Genomic DNA, 24,613 nt, shown 5'->3' on the forward strand with positions numbered 1-24,613 from the left:
AGAGCTTTGTTTTCAATTTATTGTCTTCAGTAACTGTAAGAATATTTCTGGATTTCATTGTGAGTATTATTATAGTATTGACAAAATATAAACACAGCAGCGCTGACTAATTACTGTGAAATATTTTGTCTTTGTAATGAAAAGCTCAGTGACCTGAATTTCATGTATTTACTTGTAAAAGGTCTGTGATCAAAATTGAGCCTAGTTAACACATGGTTATGTAAGCAGAAAATACCATTTCGTAACAGATGATGTGAGTGATTTTGTTGCCCATTTGTGTGGAGCGACATAAGCACATCTTAGAGTTCCTTTTTTATAGTTGCATCATATTGATATGTTTTTTTTTATTGCAATATTATTGGATTCACCACTGCATTAGTCAAGTTTTCTCATGAAAACAGATTGCTATCACAGCTGCTGATGCCTGTGCAGTGAAAGAACAAGTCTGCCTCTGTGCCACACAGATTAGGTTTAGGGGATAACATCAGCCAGACGCACTAGTCTAGACTGACAAATAGAATGAGCATGCTCAGCAAAATTTGTGCAAATCCTGTAACTTCCCAGGGATGTTCTCAAAAAACAGTTCAGAAATAACTTGATCATATATTGCCTTATGTACAATTCTATTTTGCTTTTATGGGACATTAAACAGAAATAGTTGTGTGTGTCAAGGGTGAACCAGACCTTCCGACAGGCATTAAAAAGAAAAAAAAAAAAAAAGAAAAACATGCACAAACACACTTGTACAAACAGTATCTAAAAAGCTTTTTTATTGACTTCTGGATGTGTTCAACACGAGATAACACTGTGCCATTTTATGGTATCTGGCTGCAAACAAATCCATGTAAGTGTTGAAGAGAGCTACCAGAACAGCTCTGTTGATGACAGTGTAGCAGAGTGCTGTTATCAAAGGGAGTGCAATAAAATGAACACTACAAATATGATATGATTTTCCAACTGAGGATTGCTTTAGCAACACTTACAATTCTAGAAGCGTCGCACCCTGATGTCAAAAGTTCACACGCCCTCATTATGCTGATGAAATTCATAATCATTTTGACCTTTAATGATGCATTTGAACCATTCATAAAAAACAAACAAACTAATTTTAAACTTAATTTTGAACTTGCCAGGAACTTAAACATGCAGAATGATTTAATAGTGAAAAAAACAAACAGAAAATAGAAAAATTGACAGAAACAGACAGAGCAATAGACTAATGAACACAAATTATTCCTAAGGATTTGTAAATATGTCTACAAATCAAAATATGAACAGGTATAACATATAGCAAATAAACAGATAAAAGAACACAAGAAAAGTATTTGGGAACATCGAGATTCTGGAGAACACAATTGTGTCCAAAATTTCCACCATCTGGCCATAGTGTTGAGTTAAAGTTGGTGAATGTGGAGGTAGTCTTCCTTTTTTATTATCCCATCCACTTCTTTACCAATCATCAGTTTCTCTGGCAGCAAAACAGCCCCACAGCATGATGTTGCCACCTCTATACTGGACAGTTTGTAGAGGGTTCTTATCAAACTTTAACTCACTTGAAGGTGTTGATATTGTAGCATTGCCAATGCTTCATTGGCCGCCATTGCTTCATTCCATATAAATGTGAAACTTAATAATAACCAGTGATTTCTGGTTCCTCACAGGTTTGATGCTAAGCAGTTCTTCTGTCTGACCTTAACTATAGGAAAATTACTTAAGGACAGGTTAATGTGAGAAAACCAATAAATCTCTTACTTCCAAATGTGACTCTGTTTTGGCGTGTCTGTAATTTACTACCAGCTAATTAAATCGAAAAACCTCCCTCTTCAGTGGTAGCTCTCATTAAATCAGGACAATTACAAATGTTCTTTCTCCCCTGCAAATCTCATTCAGAGTACATCAAACATAAACCCCATCCTTCAGAGAACAAGACTTTATGTTTTGAGCCTGATTGACTGTGGCTTTACTTAACACTAAATCTAAGAAAAAGGTCTAATCTTCTTGTGATGCCTGTTTAATTTAAACTTGATGAGCTGCTCTATTGCACATAACGATGAATAATGCACAGTAGAGGTGATGAGACAGTAACTCTTGAGGATTCAAAGGGAAAGAAAGTGATTGATGTTGCTGTCTGAAGGAGTGAATAATATTATTTTGTCAGACCCTCAAATGGACTGAGCAAATATAAAACATGACAGTCTGTAAAGTATCTTATCAGAGCTCATGTAGAGAGCTCAGGTTTGTAATCGCTGTTGTGAGACTACAAACCCACAACAGGGTGAACTTGTACAGCAATTTTAGGGAATAATTTTAGAAGATTTTTAGCTAATAATTTGAGAAACCCCATCAATGATTTTAGCTGTAAACATGGATTCTGACTGCTGTAAGCATTTCACTAAATAAATTGATTTCAAAGAATTGAAAAGGAGAGATGTTGTCTACATATAAAGGTATAATTATACATATAAAAAAGTTTTAGATGATCTTCTTTTATGCGTTGGACATTTGGAAAACCCAAATTGTAAAAATTATTAACAGTTGACAATCTCAAGATATTATACAACTCATAATACATGTTAAACTGCAAAACTACAAAACAACTGATAAGGATCAGTTTTTCACATGTAACTTATTAGTTGAATCTAATAAGCATTCTGTAAAGCTTACCTATTTTGGCAATTCTTAGAGACATAAATTCATCCTCCTAAATTTATGCAACAATGTGGAACTGCACTGGAAGTTTTTTTGATCAGGATGAACACTGTTAAGTGGATGTGACAGTCTGTCTGACCTATTGTTCTGCAAACAGCTGGAGTGACAGGTGCTGAGCAGGAACATGGTGGCACATCCAACATGCCCCACATAAGCTGCTGATGTTGGCAGCAGCTTTAAGTAGTGTTGAACTATTGCTCTTGTTGCAACAAACTAATATTTCCTCCACTCTGTGGCATTAATTTGATTAAAATCAAATCACTGTGATTTAGCTTGGTTTGTAAATGACCAGAGGCAACTCAGAAAGAGGCTTGTCTTTGTGGGTTTATCTTGGAACTGTTTCAAAAAAGGTGCTTGAGTGATGTTACAAAAGAATCATCACGGCAACATTTGAGTTGCACTTTCGTAAATTTCAGATAGTATGTCTACAGAAGCTGCTTCCTGTCTTACATTGTATTCCGGGATAATAAAATTGTGTGTTGAGTCAAAAAAATCTATAAAATCTAAGCTATTATAGGGACTGATGGATGGTTAATGTTAGCTGAACAGGTAAGTACTGTGTGTATTCTTGATCGGAAACACAGTCAATGTACAAGCTGGGAGGTTGCAGAACGATTATGTCATCTGAAATTAGAAAGTTAACATTGTGCAGCTGTATTAGTTGTTGTTGTTATTATCATCTAATATTATTTATGTAGATTAGTAAAAAAAAAAAAAAAGGTCTGTATTGTTGCAGATGTTTAGCATGGAAATAGCTAATCCAGTTAATTTACTTATACCAGAGCTGTGACATGAGTCATCATTTTCTCAGGGTTTACTCCATTTTGTTTCAGTCAGACACATACACGCACACCCACGCCCAGACGCCCACACACACACACACCCCACACGCAGCTGTGACCCCTCCCCCCCCGCACACACACACTTTGCCGACCTCACCTGTGCAGCCGGAAGCAAACAAGCTCCATCTGGTTACGTGTGCAGTCCATTAGCATGCCTTCGTCTCCTGCACCGAGGCAGGAAAATCCCTGCCATCAATACCCTGTGTCCTCTTTCTGTCTCCATCCAGCGATCTGACTTTATTCTTACCATGGAAACACTCCAGTGGTCAATGCAAACACAACAATGACTTAATGTACAGCATGTCTCATACTTACAGTGATGTATTGTGTACTGCTACTTTGCATTTTTTCCAAATGAAAATATCTTGCTTCGATTTCCTCTTATCAATTTGGGGATACAGTAAAATTAAGAGCACTCAAAGTGTAGCCTGTATGTTTTCATATGTGGCAACATTATTTTCAAGTCAATCTGAATACCTCACAATAATTTTGCATGAGCATCTACTGAATTAGTTCATTTTTGTGAGGCTGAAAGGATAAAAGGCTGCAGAATAACCTAAATTTAAATTTAAGTGGGTCTTTGTGTTCCAATAACAAGCTGTAAATGGGTCCAAAGGCTGAAGGAAGAAGAAAGGTCTTTTTAAATGTATGACATACAGTAGAAGGAGAAAATTTATGCAAACAAATAAACAAAACAAAAAAACTATATGTGGAACTCAAGATTTTTCCAATGACAGCCTGATGTGATTTTCCAATGATACCACAGTGGGGAGCTGGTGGTGACACCGATCTTCCCTGTGAATTTGTTGGGTCCTGCTTGAGTACTTTTTATGCATGGATTTTACAAAGAGAGGACAGAAAATATGCTGCTAAGTTGCAATATTTATTTACTTATTTATTATGATGTTCTGTTCTAGACATGCACATAGTTTTTCTTTAGCGATATCTCTGACACAAATCAAAATAATGCCGTGATCACATTTTTAGGTAAAACAGTTGGGAGAGAGTTATAGTATTTTCAAAGCATGAATACAAAATTTAGCAGAAACTAAAATAGGATGTTCTAACTTATCAAATTCATGTACAGTATAGGTACTAGAAAATGTGAACTTATTGAGGTTGCTCCAAAAATTGGGCCATTGTTTTAATAAGACCTAATTTTCTAAGCACAGACCTAAATCTAATTAGGAGATTAAGACAATTCTGTTTACACACTTTCTTCATTCAATCTGAGTTTTAGTGAAGAGGTTTAGCCTCAATTTTGCAGGCACAACCAGCCTTCATGTAAAGCTGATTCTACATATTAAATCAGGCCGTTGAACACATACATATCCATGGCATACGTTTTAGATTTTCATTTGTTAAAAGCTCTGAAGACAATGTATCATTTCCTCTCACTTCATCAATTGTCCTGTTAAGAACTATCCATCCATCCATCCATCCATCCATCCATCCATCCATCCATCCATCCATCCATCCATCCATCCATCCATCCATCCATCCATCCATCCATCCATCCATCCATCCATCCATCCATCTACCCTTGTCCCTAGTGAGGTCGGGAGGGGTGCTGGTGCCTATCGCCAGGGAATGTTTCGGGCGAGAGGCAGGGTGCATCCTGGACAGGTCGCCAGTCTGTGCAGCCCCCTGTTAAGAACTAAAGTATATAAATCACTTTGCATTTCCATTTCCACAGATGAAGTTCTAGATTCCCTCCACAAGGGGGCAGTATTGTCTCATACTTCAAGTGCCTGCCCTGCCTACTTGAACAAATAAATAAAAACAGGAGCTTGTGAAATGAATAAAATTCCAGAACCTGCAAGACTTTGGTCAAGTACTTTATTATTGCCTCTGTATTTATGTGTACTGTACATTGTTTTTGTTTCCACGACTCCATTTAAACTACAGTGTTTCAGTGCTAACAGAGCCATGATCATGTTCAAAGTATTTATATCCTCCTCAACCCCTTCTTTCCTCCACACTGCACATGAAAATGATCTTCACTTGAAATACCAGCTGTAAATACCACCCAGGCCACTGTAACGTTCCCAATATAACCCCAGCGCTCAGCCAGCTGGAAGGGTCCGGTCAGTGGCCTTCTGTCTGGGCTGTTGGGATAGCGACAGGCGACCCTCTCTGCTCTCTTTGTTTTGTATTTATCAGGCATTTAAATGGATACACTGAAGAAAGACGAAGATTCTGAGGAAGTGGAAATTGATCTTGAGGATTCCAGTGACCCTGAAGAGTCTGAAGATGGGGAGGAACCGCAGACGTTATGGAGAGCCCAACCCTCTCTGGATGAGGAGGAAAACATTCATACATCCACTCTGGTGGAAATCAGTGATACAAAACCACTGATAACTTCAAGGGATGCCCGAGGTGTCAATAACTGCCTGAAGGTAAAACAATCTTGCAGTAGTTTAGTAAAAATTGCCTATATTGATGTTTTTTGTATTCGTAATTCAGCTAAATAATTTGATTAAAAAACTACATTAACAGTGGACTTTCCCTAGCTTATTGTACATGATGACTGAATTATTCCTTTTGACTCAAAGGTAGGGTTTGAGGATGTGATAGCTGAGCCGCCATCAGTGCGTAGCGGGGACAGAGTTTGGATCTGGAGCAATGCTCTCTTTGAAGTGTCCAGGGTCTGGATTTACAGGATAGTCACCGCTCTTCTGGCCCTTCCCATGTCAGCTATCTCTGGTCTTTTGTTTGGCCTCCTCAGCTGCTTCCACATTTGGTAGGTTTATTTTTTCTGCTTCATTTAAGAAATTGTTTTAATGGTGTAACGTTTCAAAATAAAACAAATCAAAAATACAGTATTGTGAAAAAGTACTTCCCCCTTGTCCCTTTTTTTGCAGTAATGCTCAAGATGATTAAAATAACTGTAATATCAGACAAACAGTGTCTGAATGATGGTTTTTAAATTATTTATCAATAGATTAAATTATCATTTGAAAACTACAAATTCAAGTCGTTTTGGTTTGTCATTTCTGGAAAACATTAAAATGTGATAAAAAACAGCAAAATAACAAAAATCTGCTTGAAGGCAGATACTTTTGCACAGCACTCTAAAGGGGAGGTTTAATTTGAGGTTCCTAAGGTTTATTTTTCAACATTAACTACAGTATATCTGGATGTTTTCAACTGAACTATGTAATGTTTGTGTTTTCCTATTCTCCTACAGGATGATTCGTCCCTGTATTCATTGTGTCCTCATCGGTAATCGCTGGATACAGGGCTTCTGGGACATTATGCTGCAAGTTGTTGTGGTCCCATTCCTAACAAGTGCAGGAAAATGTTGTGGAAGTTTAGGTATACACCTGGCCAAAGAATGACCCGAGAGACATACTGGACATGTTGATGATGTGGACAAAGTTCTGTTTATGTGGACTGAAACATAAGCAGTACCGACTTTTGACTGTTTAATAAAAATAGTATATACTGTGCCTGGAAAAAGTATTCATACCCTTTGAACTTTTTCTTACTTTGTCTTTTGACAGCAACATACTTCAATGAATTTAATCAGGATTTTGTGCTGCAGAGCATTTTTGTAATACATATCTGAAAAGTGTGGTGTGTGTATTTAGACTTATGAGTCAATAGTTTGTACAATCACCTCCAGCTAAAATCCTAGCTGGCAAGTCTAGGTTGATACATCTGTTTTCTTATTTTCCCATTCACTCTGACCAGCTTCCCTGTCCCTACTTAAGCAGAGCATCCCTACCACATGATGCTGCCACCACCTTGGTGATGGTATGCTTTGGGTGAGGTACAGTTTTAGTTTTCTCTCATATTGTGGCCATTAAGATCCATTTTTGGTCTCATATGGCCCAAATCCAGTCTCCTAATTTTTTCTGTGTCACCTACATGGCTTGTTGCAACCTGCAAACATTTCTTCCTTTGATTTTCTTATTGCCACTCTTCCATAAAGGCATGATATGTAGAGTGCAAACCAACTTGTTTACCTGTCAGCCAATTCTCCTACCCATGATCTGGTTCTCTGCAGCTCCTCCAGAGTCACTAACGACTTTAAAGTCTCCAGCAACTTAATCCATGAGTTCCTGAGGATGTTTGTTCACTAACTTAAAGAACCATTTGAGGCTTTTCTAGATCATCAGCATTGAGAGTGAGATTATATCACACACACACACAGGTGGAGTATTTAGATTAGACTTCTGAAGAAGTTAGTTGCACATGATTTCATTTAGAAGTGTCAGAGTAAAGGGGATTGTGTAAAGATCTACTCAGCACTTTTTCAGATTTTATTTGTTAAAACATAGCTTGGAACTTGTAAATGACTTTCACTTACATTTTAAACTATGAGCATAAATGACATACAATCTCAATAAGATTAAGTGGAGTTCATGTGACAAAATATGAAAAAGTTCAAAGGATAATAGTTTGGCAAGGCATTATACGTTTTTCAGTGAAATACCTGAGAATTTGAAAAATGCTAATCTTTTTAGACCTTCATGTAGTTTGTGCACTGATGTAATCCTTAAAAATCATGCCCACAGTCTGAAATCATGTTGATGATTCTTTGTATGAGACAGGCTGTACTTTTTCCCATCTGACATTAAAGTGGAGGTTCCAGTTATCACATTTTTCTATTTTAAGCATTTGAACAATGTTTTTATTTAACTTTGATTACATGATTGCATGAGTTACCTCCACCCAATCTGAAAAAGCTCCCTATTATGTTCCTCATAGGCGAGTTTTTCCACCACAGTTTACCATCCTTAAGGATCATAATGTTTTGCAGTCATACTCCAAACAAAGACAGAACATTGATGAGAACTAAACAGGAATTGGTTTCTTCATTGTGAAAATATATAAATGACATCCAGGATCCTTGAAGAAGCCTGAATAAATAGATTAAAGATGATTATTTTATCTACAAGAAGCATTTAGAGCTAGTCAGTAAATTATCAGCATTAATATCTTTCTCAGCACTTTCATGGGAGCCTACACAATAAATCTTGGAATATAATGTCATTTAATTAGTATTTTTTCATTGTCCAAAAGAAAAAAGTGACTTTTTCATGCATCATGGATTATCTTGCAGTTCAGTCCCTCTTTAATTTCAGTCTTCTGATGCAAAAGTGAGAGAACATTCTGCAGATTTCCAAGTTGAAAACACACAAGTACCATAATAATAAAGTTTAGAGATAAAAACTGCTTCAACTGCTCTTCATTGTCACTCTTCTACATCCACTGGCTTGTATTAATTGATTCTGATAGTTTAAATACCTTCTACAGTGCAGAAAATAGAGAAAATAAAGAAAAGTCAGAGAACAAGAAGGTGAGCTCAAATATTTGACAGGTACTGTATCCAGTTTCTCATTGTATGTGAGTTTGTCAGCAGGGCCTTGTCCTGAGATTAAATTTTTGCTTTCAGCTGTTCAGAGTGGCATTTCCTATGGAAGCTTGTTATTGTTGATACACAGGATTTCCCACATTCTGCAGCTGATAGAATACTACAGGGATCAACATTCAAACCAGGGTGCCTGACTCTATCATGATAGAAATAATCTCTACATAAATGTGTGTATTTCACAGAAATGTATGATTTATTAACTCCTTTCTTATCCATCTGTCATTTATGTTTTAATTGTAGAGCTAGACAAAGTCCTCCAATCTAACCTTCAACCAACCTATTGAATAGAATAACTCCATGTTTGAACATTTGAAAGTGAAAACAGTTCCAGCCTGGAGATAGTCATATTTACAGGAATAGATAGTTTACATTCTCCATCTTTCTCTAGTCTGGAGAATGTGGTCAAGGAAAGCTACAGACTACATTTTTGTAATACAGGCTGTCTGAAGTGACTCAACTCTTGTTTTATTACAAGTTTCCTTATGACGCATTTATCAGCATCCCCTGATCACTCATTTCCTGAAAGCTGAGGACTTCAGAGACTAAGGCTATGTTCACACTGTAGCCTGAAGTGGCCCAAATCCAATTTTTTTCCATTATGTGACCTTTACCAAGCAAAAAAAAAAAGAAGAAAGAAAAAAATTGATTTCACAAAAAATTGGAAATGAGCATTAATGCCTGTGATGTGAACATAACCTAAATCAAGAGAAACAGAACTAAAGAATCAGAAACGGTTTATAAACGGGATTTGGTTGGATAGTTTTTTTTTTCTTTTCATCATTTTTCTTTACTGTGTTTGGGATATGCTTGCCAATTTGAGGTTAAGTTACGCCAATTTCTTTAAGTTCTCTTTTCAGTCAGTTCACTTGGTTGTAACTTGAAAGAGATGAATCACCAAACTGAACCAGAACCAACAGTCTTACAGTCCCTGAGTCCTTGTGTCAGGAATCACAGCTGTGGTGCCAAGATTTTGCTGAGTTGAGAAATACAAAATACAGCTCATGGACTTGGATGAACAGAAGTCTTAGTCGCTTCCATAAGTGAGATAAAAGTTGATTCCAGACCAAACCAAGATGCTCAGTTCTTTTTATGGTTTCTGGTGATGGGAGAGAAAAGATCAAAGGCAGCTCTGAAACTTTTAATGTCTCTTTTTTTTATTTGCTCCTTCTCTTTTGTTCTTAAATTCCGTCACCTATTAGAACACAAAATTATAGGCTTTAAAACTTATTTTCTTTAAATTGTCAAGAGACATGCAATATTTAGGAAAATTATACTTCAACTAAAATTACAATTTTATTGTTGAATTTCTTAACAAAAACACACCCTCTTAACTTTTATTAGTATATGTAAGTAATTTTGTTTTGTCTTTGTTTCATTTTCATCCTTCATTTAAACAATAGAAATATTATTGACTAATGTTGCATATCATTTTTGTGATGCTAAATAAATTTAATCTAAAGTGTACACAGAACTTCCATGCCCTATTAAATATGAAATAACATTTGATTAGTGGGAAGGAAAGGAATCAATCTTTTAGGCTAAATAGTTTTATGAATTATGGAAGTGATTGATTTGTGTTTATCACATAGCTTAAAATATCTTATTAATGGTGAAATAAAATATCATAATTCTCATTTAAGGTCAACATAAGTGTGTGATTATCATCATCAAAAACACATTAACAGAGCTCTATATAGAGTTAAAAGGAAACTAGTTAAACAAGCAAGTTAAAATGGATTTTATTATGTTGAAAGATCAAGAGCAAATCCAATGTTAAATATCTTTCAGTTGTGAAATCAATTTTGTTTTTTTGCATCTGCACTGAAACCAACCAGACTCAATATTGCACATTCAATGTACACAGAATCCTGTTTATCAGGTGTGTCTCAGGTTTCTTAAAAGATGCATGTAGAGTGAAAAAAACAGAAAAGGAAAGGAAAAAAAATGAGTCAGACAAGATAGAGATAAACAAATCCACAGTATATTCTTTTACTCTCGTAAGTTACACATTAAGATTTAAAGTAGGCTACGTGTGTACCTTTTTAAAAGTTGACACAATTTTCTGGTGGAAATATTTAATAAGAATCAACAAACCCTGTTCTGCAACTTTTATCTGCAATCCTGCCCCGATACACCTGAATCCAATGATCAAACTTTTGTACAACTTGCAGACATGCCAAAGAGGTAATGCAGCCTTTTCATTCACGTGTGTTAGAGCAGAGATGCATCCAAAAGTTGTAGGATAGTGGCAGTCAAGGACTGGAGTTGCTGACTCCCGATTTAATGTATGTGACTGGTGTTGATCAAAATAACACATAAGTGGAGAAACAGACTTCGTAATTGCTTTTAGGGGCTGGATTGAGCCACTCTATGTCTCTCTTCCAATGTTGTCCATAATTTGGGATAATTTCTTGAGCACTGAGCTACAATCCAAGTACACTTTTGTCACAAATTATAGTCAGAACCATTTCACTGCAGTAATTCTGGCTCGAAACGGGAGTGAAAGCTCAGTTATTTTAACAGGGTTTGGACATATGGGCCTGTCTCACTATTTTAAGTAAAATTTGGTCACTGACATACAGCTCATAACCACTAAAGCAAGCAAGTTCTGTATGAGAGGGACCACACAGCACCTATTGTAAGAAAATTATTTTTCTGCAGTTTGAACACTAGCAGCCCTGGTTTTCTTCAGTAATGGTTTCATTTGTTGATCAAACTACTGCTGCTAAGATTATTTTAAATGTTTCCTTGTATATTGCTTTAAAATTGTTTTAAGACATTTTGATGGGTCCCTCTTTCATTTCTGTTGGAAGTATGAATAACTATGAGCTCAGCAATTTATATCCAGTCATATAAAATCTAAATTTGCGACATTAGGCTTTGAAAATCATGAAGGATGCCAATTAGATGTTTGCTTCTATGTTTTGAGCTTTCAATTTCTGTCATAAGATGAGGCAATATATCACTATAAACCAGTTTTATGTATAAAAGAAAAACAGAGTAAAACAGTTCTCATCATTTCTGAGGTATAACAATGTTTTGACCTGAAGTCAAGTCTGAATAAATGCAGGATGGTTAGACAAAATTCCTGAGTTTAGCCTTTGATCTGTCTAATCCCATTTAACCCGAATCATTAACCGGATGATTTATTTTCACACACAGGCACCCAAACAAATTGGCAGGATGGTTTTCTACAGAGCTTTGAGATGGCACTGACTGCAGATACCCATGCATAGACATTAAACCTTTTTTAGTGTTACGTTTTTTTATTGGACATTAGGCAAACCTCAGGAGAGAATATTCCTATTACACGTTTTCTGAGTTGTTTTGGCATATTTCACACATCATTCTGAAGATTTGTAAAATAGTGAATATCACAGAACATTTGGAGAAAACAGCACAAATGAGGAACTTGTTCAGATCCTTGGTCTGTATCTGAAAAATAAATATTTTTACCAGTCAACAGATCTGTGAAAACCAATGCCATATATCAAGGCTACAGGACACGATACTGGAAACGTTTTATCAGTATAAGTGTTTCAGATTTAAAGTTGGAAAACCATCAAAGTGACTTATGCATTTGTATATTAATTAACAATTAAAAACAGATAATTACATACACAGTAACAGAAAAGAAAACAGCCTTTTTTGGTCTGATCTTAAATATTTTCTCTTAGTGTAGATGGGAATCTACAAACCATAATCATTAATGTATTATTCATTATTTCTATTTACTAATAGAAAGACTAATGAAATAGATATTTTTTTAGGATTTTCTTTCTTACGTTCTTTAAATTCAGATGTTTATATTGGTTTACCTTTAAACAATTTACAAAAGTCCTGATGACTAATTAACCTATCAGGAGTTTCACAAAACAATAAAAAAAAATCTGGAGACACACCTGTGGATGTGTTTTGAGGTGATGATTCAAACACACTGCTTTCTTGTGTGAAAGTGAAATTAAAAAGAAGTCATGCAAAATATCAGGATGAAAACTGTGGCTCTCTGAAAGTCTGGTTCAGTTTTGGGTGCCTGAAGGTGCCAACTGCACACAAGTAAAAACAGCTTGGGATTGTCCAGCTGGACATTGGTGTTGTTCTGTGCCCCAGAGACAACATCTGTTTCGTTGCAAAATGTGTGAAACAATCTCTGAACAAAAGAAAATGACAATGTGAAGATGTAGGCCAAATCTGGTGAGAGGGGGGTTATTATCAACAACAAAACAAGTCCTGTGCTGACATGAGCTGAAAGGCGGCTCTATCAGAAAGAAGCCATTACTACAAAGGCAACATGAAAATTACTTTTTGAAGCCATGTCTTGTTGTCTGAGGAAACTGAAACTAAATAGTTGGGTCATAATTTCCATTGTCACATCTGCAGGAAAAAAGGATCAATCTTGCAACCCTAAGAACACCATCCAAACTGTGAAGTACAAGAATGACAGAGTTGTGTTGTTGGGGTCTTGCTGCAAGAAGTAAACATCTGAAAACAGATTGCCTCAGGAGGAAGGAACATTCTGTGAAAATAATGACGCAACATCACTAGACAACAGGTGGAAAATTAAGGCCTGGGTCAGGATGGTATGACCCTGAACATACCATCACATTAGTTAGAGAGCTTTTCAGACAACAAAAGCAGGAAAGGTCATCACAAAGCTCCGATTTCACACCCTCGGAAAATTTGTGGACAGGGCTGAAAATGTGTGTGAGAGCAAAGCAGCCTCCAAATCTGACTCAGTTAGGAATGGGCCAAAATTTCAACTAGCTGCAATAAGCAGCAGGTGATAGGATATTAAAAAAAAAAAAAGGACAAAAACCAAATAGGTTTGTGCATGAACAACTGCAAACTGGAATTTCATGAAATTATCATCTCTTTCAAAACTATCAGCAAGTAGAAATAATTTTACTCTAATTTGAAATTAGAAAAGTTTAGTCTGATTTAATGTCAGTCAGTGAGGAAAAAAGTTAATGTGCATGCAACAAATCTTTATAAAACCGTTTGTGATTGGTTGAGTGAGTAAATGTAGTTCTGTTAGCAAGAATATAAATGAGCCAGTGCCACACATTCCCCTAGTCAAGTTTAACCTGAGAGCAATTCAAAGTGGTAGAAACTCTATATATTCTGAACACAATCATTGAGAGAATTTCAGAAGAAATGTTTGAAATATGCTTTATGGTTTTATGTAAATATTTCAACACCCTTAAATGCAAGATGAAATGGCAAGCTGGCCTGAAGAGAAATGCATTTGATCATCATTAAATGAGCAAATGTATAAAACAACCATCTATTGCTCATAAGAAACTGCATGAGTTTATAAAAGTATATGCAGAACAACAAATCAAAGAAGAAATAGTAGAAATAGTTAGCAACTGGACTTGGAAATTAAACAGGAAGTTTGTTCAGTTTCAATTGTTTTAAGAGAAATGTGCAAAAGCAACTGAGAAAAACTGTATAAAAAATATTAACAATGTGGATCAGCATCTATGGTAAACTTTCTTTAAGTTGTATACACACCAGGATAGACTTTTGTTTGTGTGTTTGGTCTGGACCAACAGCGGACTTTATTTATTCTTTTTCCTTCGATTTGCTTTCTCATTGTCCTTTTTTTGCAAGTGGACTACTCTTTATAGACAAATCAACTTGGGTGAAGACCCCACTGGCCAGAAATGACAGGGGTTGGAACAGAGGACAGACCCGAAAAAAAAAAAAAAGAACTCTGGAAGTCCTGCTTGCTGCATTTCTGTTGTGGACATTTGTGCTGTTATTAGAACTGTAATACCATTTAAAACGTAAGGAGCAGTTCAAACAATGAAGGATTTACAATGTGATATTCCAAATTTTGGAACGGTGTCCACAAGTGTGTGGTGGAAGCTGAATTAGATGCTCTGTGTGCCCTGGCCCACAACATGCTGGCAGCAGCAAACAGGCGATCAGGTATGATTTCAGTACACGTTGTAGTAGCAACACTGAAGGGCTCATTTTTACCATAATTCCCAGCAATGGAATTGCTGGGAATTATAACAGGTATTCAGGTATTCTGCTATCAGGTATTCTGTTAGCAAGAATACCTGTTAGAATAATGAGTCCAAAATGTCGTGTGTGTCCTGTTGTTGGTTCATATTGAGGCCGGTCTGTGTTCACACTTGAAGGGAAATGCACCAGAGTTTGTTTTGAGAACACCTCAAAAAGTGGGTCTAGGTCCACTTGTTTAGTCTGCACCAGAGTTCGCTTGAGTGTATTCACACCTGAACAAAAGGTTTAGACCAACGGGGGAAACATATTCTGGTCCGTATATAGTGGGCCGAATGTGTCAGGTGTGAATACACCCTTAAACTATAAAACTGAAGTACAAAAACACTGTAAACAAATATAAAGAATGTTTACAGTTGTTTAACCTTAGATAGTAGACACGTCTCGTTAACTAAACATCCAGTATGTAATATTTTGTCCTATTTTGTCATCTCACATATATATGTTTGAACATGCCACAGTAAACAACAATATACATTAATTATTTTCCTCCTACTCATTCTGTGGCCAAAGATAGAAATGAAAGCCACCAAGTCAGTCTGTTCAAAGCAACAACAGGAAAAGTTTTTTTGGCATCTTCGATTAAAGTCTGGTCCATCCTGTCTGGTCCTGTCAGAGCTGACTGCAGCCGTGAGCGAACATTTGAACACATCCTGCTAAATTTAAATGTGCTCTGGTTAGAACTTCACTTTGCAGCTCATTTAGTTCACATTTTGGACACAATGGCATTTTGTTCTACTTTCTGTTATCACAGGGTCCAGGGCTGTTTCCGGACAGGAGGTTTATGTTCTCTGTTTGGCTTAATTTAATACAGCTGACAACAAGCATTGTGCCATGGCGAGCTCAGCTCTGCTGTAGCTGATTAAATGCCTCAACCAAGGCCTTGCATGATTGCTGGATCAAGTCAACCACGGGAAGCTTAAGATGGCTCCCTGCCGGCTCATTGCGCGGGCCCCCCTGTGCTGGAAGTGTGAGTCAAACTCCTCATACTGCTGCCGTTCTTGATGACGAAAGTGGAGGAGCCACTTTTGTGCCTGCACTGCTGATCGCAGCGGCAGGAAGAGTCCGCCAGATAGTGTCTGCAGCAACAGAAGAAGCTCCGCATCAGGTCGTGAAACAGGTGACCAGCAAAGAACATGTAGATCCAGGGATTACAGCAGCTGTTGAGGCTAGCAAGCAACATGGAGATGATGAAGGCCATGTCTACAGGGAAAGAAAAACTATAGTCAGTCAAAAGGAAAGCATTTAAAACAACAAACAACATTTTACTAAACAAAAATAGAAAAAAAAAACCTGCCTATATTTCAATAACGGCAATATGTAATATGGTTTGGAAATTATGGGTTAGTGACGGGGTATTAACACAGAACTTATGGACACCTGTGGGCTACTTAGAAAGTATGGGTATATGCATGCAACTTCACAAGATGAAAATTTAGGACATCTTATTAATTTAACAGTTAATTTTAATACATAGTCACACTGATTTCTAATTCAACTAATTTATAATCTGCAAAAAAGAAATTAAGTTTCAATTTCACAGATCTTGACAATATTCTATTACAAAATAGATTCTATTCTGTTCCAGCTCAAATTTATGTTCAGTATCCATGCATCTAAATATCAGAAAAAACATTCAGGTTTTGCTAGAATGTCCTATTTTTTCCCCATGCCAATATAGATAATCTTTGCTTTAGCTGAAAAATAAAGAACATTACATGTCATCAACTGTCTCCGAATGTATGTTTTCTGCTTTATTTGACACGCTCAACAAACCACTGGCAGATGCTCACTCTGTTGTTCAGATCTGCTGAATCCGCTTCACATGTTTAGGAAACAGGGTGTGAATAATTTCACCAGAATAACTGATGCACTGAAACTAAATGGTTTTAGAAAAGGGTGTAAAGGTTCTTTTCATCATCTTTAACTATTTTTGCTACATTGCTTCTTGTTAAAACTACTATAAACTATCCATATGCCTAATTATGTTTAATTATGTTAGGAAAAAAAACACTGCCTTTCATCCTGGCATAAGATTTTTTTTTCAGGAATAGCATAAAATGTGCACTGTACTATCACCTCCATCTATGCACCACCTTGCCAGCATAGGTAGGAGTGTGACTGCTCCTACCTATACTGCCCCAGAGTTACAACTCTGTTCTACATAATATTTTTCAGATTTTTGATACATTCCTATTTTAAATTCAACAAAATGTTATCTAGACAATATAGAAACTTAATTACAGCTTTATGAATTAAAAAAAAGTTATTTGGAAGGGACTTTGACCTTTTTTTCATTTATCAAATAGTGAGCAGAGAAACTTGCCCAACACAGGGGTAAGCCTTGTGTGACCAATGGAGTCACAGTACAAAATTAACCCACTTCAGACCTGCATATCCTAATAAATAAGATCTCAGTAAAATACATTTGTAACCACACAAATGCTTTTGTATGTCTGCAACACAATGTGCAACAAATTACTGTTTCTCTGGATGATTATTTTTTTTTACTGTAGACATTTAGCTGGATCAAATATTATAGAAGTAAAAAAGGTTTAGCTTGTTTTAAATGTATCTAGTATTTAAAGATTTCACATGTACACATGTGCAGTAAAACTAGGCAGTTTTTATCTCCCCGTTTGATATATCTCCCTTCTTGTTGGAACTGAAATCGCTTTTCATTTTGAAATATACAAACCCCCACATTAGACACCCTCCAAAACATTCAGGATTAATAAAAACACGAAAGGTTAATGGATGCCGAAAAGAGGATCGTCAAGCTGACACAGAGATGATGAATGGGTTTTTAAAAGAGGCTGCCCTGTACGGGAAAAAAAAGCACCTTATTTTCCCATCCACTCAGCCAATTACATATATAGCTGCAGAGCACATTGAGGCAGAAAGTAGCTCGAACAGTGGAAAATGGACGACTTCCAAATATTTTTTTTCTTCTTTGAATCGTTAATGGGGTGTGGGAGATTTAGTACTTATTGTCTTTTTCACCCCTCAAGTGCTGAGCGGCTCTTTTCCTGCCTGACTCTGACTCCCTACAGGACCGGGCTTTCTGCTCAAAGCTCTGCTTTATGCTGTGTTTAAAAAATGACCCGAAGGTATGAGAGGAGTTTGTTTAAGACATAAGTCAAACAGCTTGTCCAAAGCTGAAAGACTATTTGGTGCAGGATGTCATGGAAATATGGAATGCAGTTCTTTTAAATTCCCAAAATTGGGAGAGTGTGAAGGTTTTTATTTTCACCCAAGCGTCTGGGATTTTATTAACAAAACAACAACATTATGGTACGCTGTTTTTAAAAAAAATTATTTATCTATGACTTTTAACAACTTAATGAAGGAGAAAGAAAAATCTGTTTGTTAAAAGAAGCACTAAAACAATCCTTTGCAAGTTAATAAAAATATTTTTCTTCTATAAATTTGGTTCCACAATCTTACAATTTTAGTGATGTCCAGGCCACCTAGTTAAGAGCTAAATTTTACATAATTTGATCAAAAACATTTGCCTACTAAACTTACACCCATCTCAACAAAGAGTGGAATAACCTCAAAGAATCTGGAGGAAATTTGAGAGCACAGGCTCAGTTATCCACACTTCTGCACCAAGATTTAGAATGAGACCTACTTTTGAAATATCATGAGGAAAGATCTCATAAACTGGTTAAATTGCATCTATCCATCCATTGTCTATATCCAGCTGGAAACCTAGCTAGCAGTCATGTCCTTATTCTATGGAAGGAAGCTGGAGTAGCCAGAGAGAACCCAAAAATGCACAGGGAGAGCATGCATTTCCATTCAGAAAGACCCCAGGCTGGGATTTGAACCCAGGACCTCATTGTGAGCTGACATCTACCAACACCACTTTGCTTGTTTTCTTAAAGTAAATGTTATTTATTGTTGCAGGACAAAGCAGAATAAAATACGCTGCTTGTATTTAAGCTTAAGATGGGTGGAAGTTTTACAACCATAGAATTTATATTCATGCTTAAATTTTCTGACTTATTAGTATGAAAATTGTTTTAATAGAACAACAGTCACAAAAAAATGTATTCATAGTAAATAATTTGCATGGACAGATTAATTTGATAATGTTACTGTTTTTGTAATCCACAAAATAATAATGCAGCAGTCCAAGTTATACACTTGCCCTCCATATTCAGAGTTCTTTCTTCACAGCCACAGACCAGAATGATGAAGGCAACGAGGTATTTAATGTCCTGCCAGAGGACATTTTGAAGTGTGGAGAGTCTCAATAACTAATCTATTTTCTACTAAGTCTTCCACATGCAATTATAGACAAAAAGGACACATTCCCAACCCAGATATATCTCAAGATCCCCATTGAATTGGAGTTTTAATTAGTTTATTAAAAGAAGAAAGCACATTTTGATTTGCATTCCAGACGTCTCATGATTCAAGAAAAAAACTAAAGGTGATGAGGGTTTTTCAGTAGCTGCCCAAAGTCTGTTTAATGGTTTGTATCAAAATATGCGCTGCAGAGACTGTACAGACTTTTAATCTCTTTTTAGTCATCTTTTTTTGGGGACTTTTACTTCAAGTTGAGTGTCAGACCTGAAGAGAGTTTATACAACATATAGTACTTTTATTCAGTTGTTCTTTTTTATTGTTAATTTTGTTTTAGGATATTTCCAATCCATATCCATTTCATATCTTGTCTCACTTGGCTGTGAAGTGCTCTTTTAAACATTTGTTGTTTTAAAATGTACTATATAAATAACATTGACATTAACCTGAAGTGCAAAATGAATGATTTTTGTGTGTTGTATGATGAACTTGCAACCTGTTCAGAAAGTAGCCAATCTTTGGCACATTGGAAACAGAGATAACAATAAACAGGCAAAGGAGGCCGTGAGAAATTGGTACAAGTAGTTGGATTAAAAAAGTTACCGATTGTGATCGCCTAACAAACTCATGGCAGAAACTAAATGCTGATTGTTCACATAAAGTCGTCTACAGGGGAAGCTACATCCAGTGTCTTATTCTGCAAACTAGGGTTCTTGTGGTGAAACATTATGACATCAGATCTTTTATTAGTAAAACATTACATTGCTTCGCCATAAAAGTCACATTCATAGTAGAAAGTGCAATCCAGTTAGTCAGTATGTGATTTTGTCTGGTGAAGTACAGTTAAGCCTAAAATTATTCATACCTCTGGCAAATTTAGATGTAAAATAATTTTAATTCAATCCACAAGTTAACGTCTGGTTGAAAATGAGAAATAAAACAAATGTAGTAAAAGAAGTATTACTTTATAGAATAAGTTTTAATTCATATTTTGTCATCAAAGCTTATTCTTAGCCTTGTCAACATTCATAGCATTACAGGAACCAAGCTATTCTTATCATTACTGTCCTGTTTGCCTGTTTCCACTGTTTTATTATTGATTATGAGTCTTTGAGGTTAGAAGGCCTCCCTGCCGCCACCCTAATCTTTAGCTCTCTCCACACATTCTCTATCAGATTCATGTCGGGACTCTGACTGGGTCTCTCCAAATGGTTCACATTTATTCCAGTTAGAAAAAAGATTTCTTGAAACCTAAATGCGCCAGGGGTTTGATGAATTTTAACTGGAGTAGAGTTTCTTATCAATAAACTGATAACTAAATAAATATTGGCCAAATTATTATTTCAATAGGCCCCTGTACAAGCAGACATGTAATAGACAAACAAAGCCCTCTAATTTGTTTTGTTAGACAATAAACAACTTCAAAAGTAAATTATCTCCAGCTACATTAACAAAATCAAATAAGAAAAACAATGGAGCCTCTTTTTCGCAATCAAGCTGCCTAATATCATCAATGTTTGAATAAATGTGTTTATAGGTTTTTTCTTGGAAGATGGAGTAGGATTGTGGCATGTTCAGTTTTTCATCAGACTGCTGTGTCACATCTTCCTACCAGTACTGAACTAAATTGTCTTGTGAGTCTGAACTGCTGTTTGCTTACATGCATCATCGTTCATCATTGCTCGTTACTCACAATCCAAAATACAAATAATTCAACAATGAACAGAAGAAATAAAAACACATTCTAATATTTATGAAGCCTTTATTCTACTTGTACAAACTGAAAAAGTGGGCATTTTTATTCTTTTTGGACATTAGGAGCACCAAAGAATTAGACAAATGGATACCTGAAATCTGGACTGGACTATTCAAGGCTGATAGTCCTTAAAGTATTTGTAAAATATAAATTAAAAAAATTGAATCCTCAAAAGAGACAATTGTTAATTTTCTCAAAAATATTAACAGAATCTCATATTGTTCTTGGGAAACCAAGAATTGTTACATCTTATGAGTTTAATTGATCTTTATTCTCCTCCTGCAGACCTGAATAGATTGTAACATTCATAAAAAAGGCAAAAGAGGAAAGAATGTCTGTAGGTCTTTCAGAAACTACAGATTTTAATTGAAAATATTTTGTACATAGAGGAAACTAAGCTACTCTTGTTTTAGGATGATGCCATCATAAGTTTATTTAGAATGAACTCTGCACAAATCATTTTGTGCAGCTCTTCAGATATTTATAACAGAATAATTTTGAAACGGTTTAATATATAAATCTGCAACAGAACAAGAACTTATGCAACTTTCCAAAGTGGTTCAATTTAAAGGTTGTGGAGCACATCTGCTTTGCTGCTCATGTCCTCTTTCATAGCAATAGGAGAAGAAAGTATGAAAAAAAAAGTTTAAATGGATATTATATAAGCTACTACTTGAAACAGAACCTTTTGATTCACTGGTTCCCAGTGGTTTTAAAGACTGATAAGGGTTGTAAGTGACATTCTCATTCATCTGGTTTCACTCCTGGGAAGTCTGGATTTAATAATCTTTGTGTAGTTCTCAAAGAAACAGGGAATGCTCATGCATTCCAAGAGATATTTCTGACAATGACCTTTGCATGCAAAAAGTATTTAGTGCTGAAATATTATCTGCCAAGGGTTTATGGACAACACATTTTTAGTGCCATGAATCAAAAATGAATACAACATTCTGCTCCTGTGTGAGGAAGCTTTACTTCCTCACACAGTAGCAGGGAAATAAAGCTGTCAGCCAGTGTATTTAGTCATTAATATATCTACAAAATGATGTATTTATCTTCTCTCTTGTGCCTTTTTGGAAAACAGACGAATGCGATTTTACCTTCTCTTGGTGCAGCAGGATCCCATGCAGACCACATCTGGACAAAGAAAAAAGGAGTCCAGCACACAATATATGCAATGACCACCACAAATGTCATTTTCACGGTGCGGATCTTGGCTTTAGAAATGAGTCTGACGCTGCTCACGCGTGACAGTGGATGTGCGCCCTTGGATGGCCTCGGTGTGAGAGCCAAAACATGATCCCTCCTGGTTTTCATGTTGATATTCTGCCATATTTTAAAACATATCAGACCGTAGCAGATGCTTAATATCGCTACTGGAAGAATGTAAATGCTCAGACTCATCCATGTGATGTAGGCTTTGGCACCCCAGGGTTGCACGAAGTCCCCCCAGCAGTCGTAAACGCCATTCCCGACCTCCCTGAGAGAAAAGATGTAGGCTTGTGGGGTACTGAAAATCAGACTGAGGATCCAAGATGCGATCACACAGAAGCGATCTTTCCCCTTGTGCACCGAGCGAAGCGGCTGGCAGATCGCTAAGCATCTATCGATGGACATCAAGACCAGCATGTAGGTTGACGCAAACATGCCAACAACCTGGAGGTATTTGACCAGCCTGCAAAGGAAATCAGGTCCGTAAAAACGAAAGGTTATGTCCCAGATGAGCTGCGGCAGGACCTGGAACACCGCCACAACAAGATCTGCGATGCTCAAGTGCTTCATGAAGTAATACATCCGAGAATGGCTGTGCTTGGTGGTATGGATAGCGCACAAGACGCACAGGTTGCCGGTCAGAGCGAGCAGCAGCACCAGCACCAGGACAGTAACTTCCACTTTGGCTACTTCTTCATTTCGCTTTAAGGGATTTACCGTGTTGTTCCCTATATTGGTGATGTTTAAATAACTGGAATTGTACCAGGAACCGTTCTGAGCCCAAGCACCCTGTGTGCGTAAAAGTTCCTCCATCGTGCGCACTAGCGTCAGATTTTGTGCAGTCAGCGGTCACATCACACACGCGGAGTTAGGGCTGCAGTCAGTCGATGTAGATTTTAGATGTCATCCATTAAACGTTACTTTGTTCTCTCTTGGTTTAATAGCTAAATTTCCCCAAAGTTGGGCTGTCGTCTGAAGGAGAAACAACGAGATTAGAAACTTTCATTGCTTCAGACTCTTCAAAACCAAATAAAGAAATTTATATAAATAAATAAAATTAAGGATTTGTGGTAAAAAGAAACTCACCCGGGAGATAATCTGCCGCGTTTCTTTCTTATGGTCTGCAGTCTGCTTCTCTCTCTGCGTCCAGCTGGATCTGTTCTGGTCTGTGCATCCCACTACTGTCTGTGCAGATCCCCTTCCGTCTTTTTATTTTCACCGGAAGGAAACTGCCGTGGTTGTGTACAGTCTTCACATTACTTCACGTTGTATTATTTCAAATCTACTGACCCTGTTTGTGTTCCCATTTCCCAAAATATGTGGGCTACTTTACACGACATTACCTCTCTATTGTTATCTCATGACGCTACCATTATGGGCTTAGCAGCTGCCTCCAATTATTAACTGGTGAAAAGTAAAACAAAAAGATCTCTGAGCTTTTCATGTTACTCAATTTTAATGTGCATCATGTGACAAATGAGTACATAGGAGGACGATGTCTATATGTGAGATTTTGTATTTATTTCATACAATTTTGCTCTGTGGCCCTAATGATAAATGCTAAACCTCAAGCGTAGAGACTTATATTTACAGTTGAAACTCTAACATTGCAGACCTGTGACTATAATCTCTACAAAATAGAAAAGATACAGGCAATAAATACATTTAATTCAATCTTCATAGTTGTTATTGTTGTCATGCAACAGAATTGAGGCCATTGACGGTTGGTTTTAAACATTGTAAATTTAGTTTTCATGAGTTATAGAATCTGAAATAAATACGGAGATAAATAAATGTATTTTCATGCTTAGATTTATCTGTGTGTATTTCTGAATCTGAAATATCCCAGTTACAGATAATTACATGTCTTCAATTATGTTAATGTTGTATAAAACAGATCCTGTTGTCAAAGGTGACCTTAAGATGAGGCACAGGGACCGACCTCCACTTCCCTTCGATGCTATTATTTTTCTATATTCTCATTTATCTGAGACCACTTTAAGCTTATTGCTACAAATCATTAAATTACTTTCTCAGTGTGTTTTTATAACATTAACAAACCACAACTGGGTCTGTTTACTGTTATCCTTCCTCCATGTCAAATGGCATTCGAATTAAAATTAAAGAGATACAATTTTAAAAATATAAACAGGAAATCCCTTAATCAGACTGAAAAAACTGACATTGTAAGAAAATCTATCCAAAACAAAAAAGAAAAAAAAAATCAGTGAAAGTGTTGAATTTATTCAATTTTAGAATTTGGTAAACACCAGATATATTATAGTTATAAAGACTGAAAATGTCTCAAAAGAGAAAAACATGGTAAATCTCTTGGGTCATGGCTGTGGTTTGAGAACAAGCTGAAAA

General features: G+C 36.4%; 2 protein-coding genes across 2 annotated transcripts; one reads left to right on the plus strand and one right to left on the minus strand.

The window, feature by feature from the left end:
- Positions 1-5,624: 5,624 nt before the first annotated feature.
- Positions 5,625-8,157, plus strand: LOC102219207 (caveolin-2-like). Its single transcript, XM_005797005.2, has 3 exons — positions 5,625-5,950; positions 6,107-6,294; positions 6,742-8,157. Exons 1-3 carry the CDS (start codon positions 5,723-5,725, stop codon positions 6,890-6,892), a joined length of 567 nt encoding a protein of 188 aa, XP_005797062.1. The 5' UTR covers positions 5,625-5,722; the 3' UTR covers positions 6,893-8,157.
- A 5,674-nt stretch (positions 8,158-13,831) lies between these two features.
- LOC102218946 (isotocin receptor-like) lies at positions 13,832-23,411 on the minus strand. The gene is made up of 3 exons (XM_005797004.2): positions 23,333-23,411; positions 22,135-23,218; positions 13,832-16,167 (listed from the first exon to the last, which is right to left on the minus strand). Exons 2-3 carry the CDS (start codon positions 23,057-23,059, stop codon positions 15,905-15,907), a joined length of 1,188 nt encoding a protein of 395 aa, XP_005797061.1. The 5' UTR covers positions 23,060-23,218; positions 23,333-23,411; the 3' UTR covers positions 13,832-15,904.
- Positions 23,412-24,613: the final 1,202 nt, after the last annotated feature.

Source organism: Xiphophorus maculatus, chromosome 20 (genome assembly GCF_002775205.1).
Source record: "Xiphophorus maculatus strain JP 163 A chromosome 20, X_maculatus-5.0-male, whole genome shotgun sequence".
Taxonomy (NCBI): Eukaryota; Metazoa; Chordata; class Actinopteri; order Cyprinodontiformes; family Poeciliidae; genus Xiphophorus; species Xiphophorus maculatus.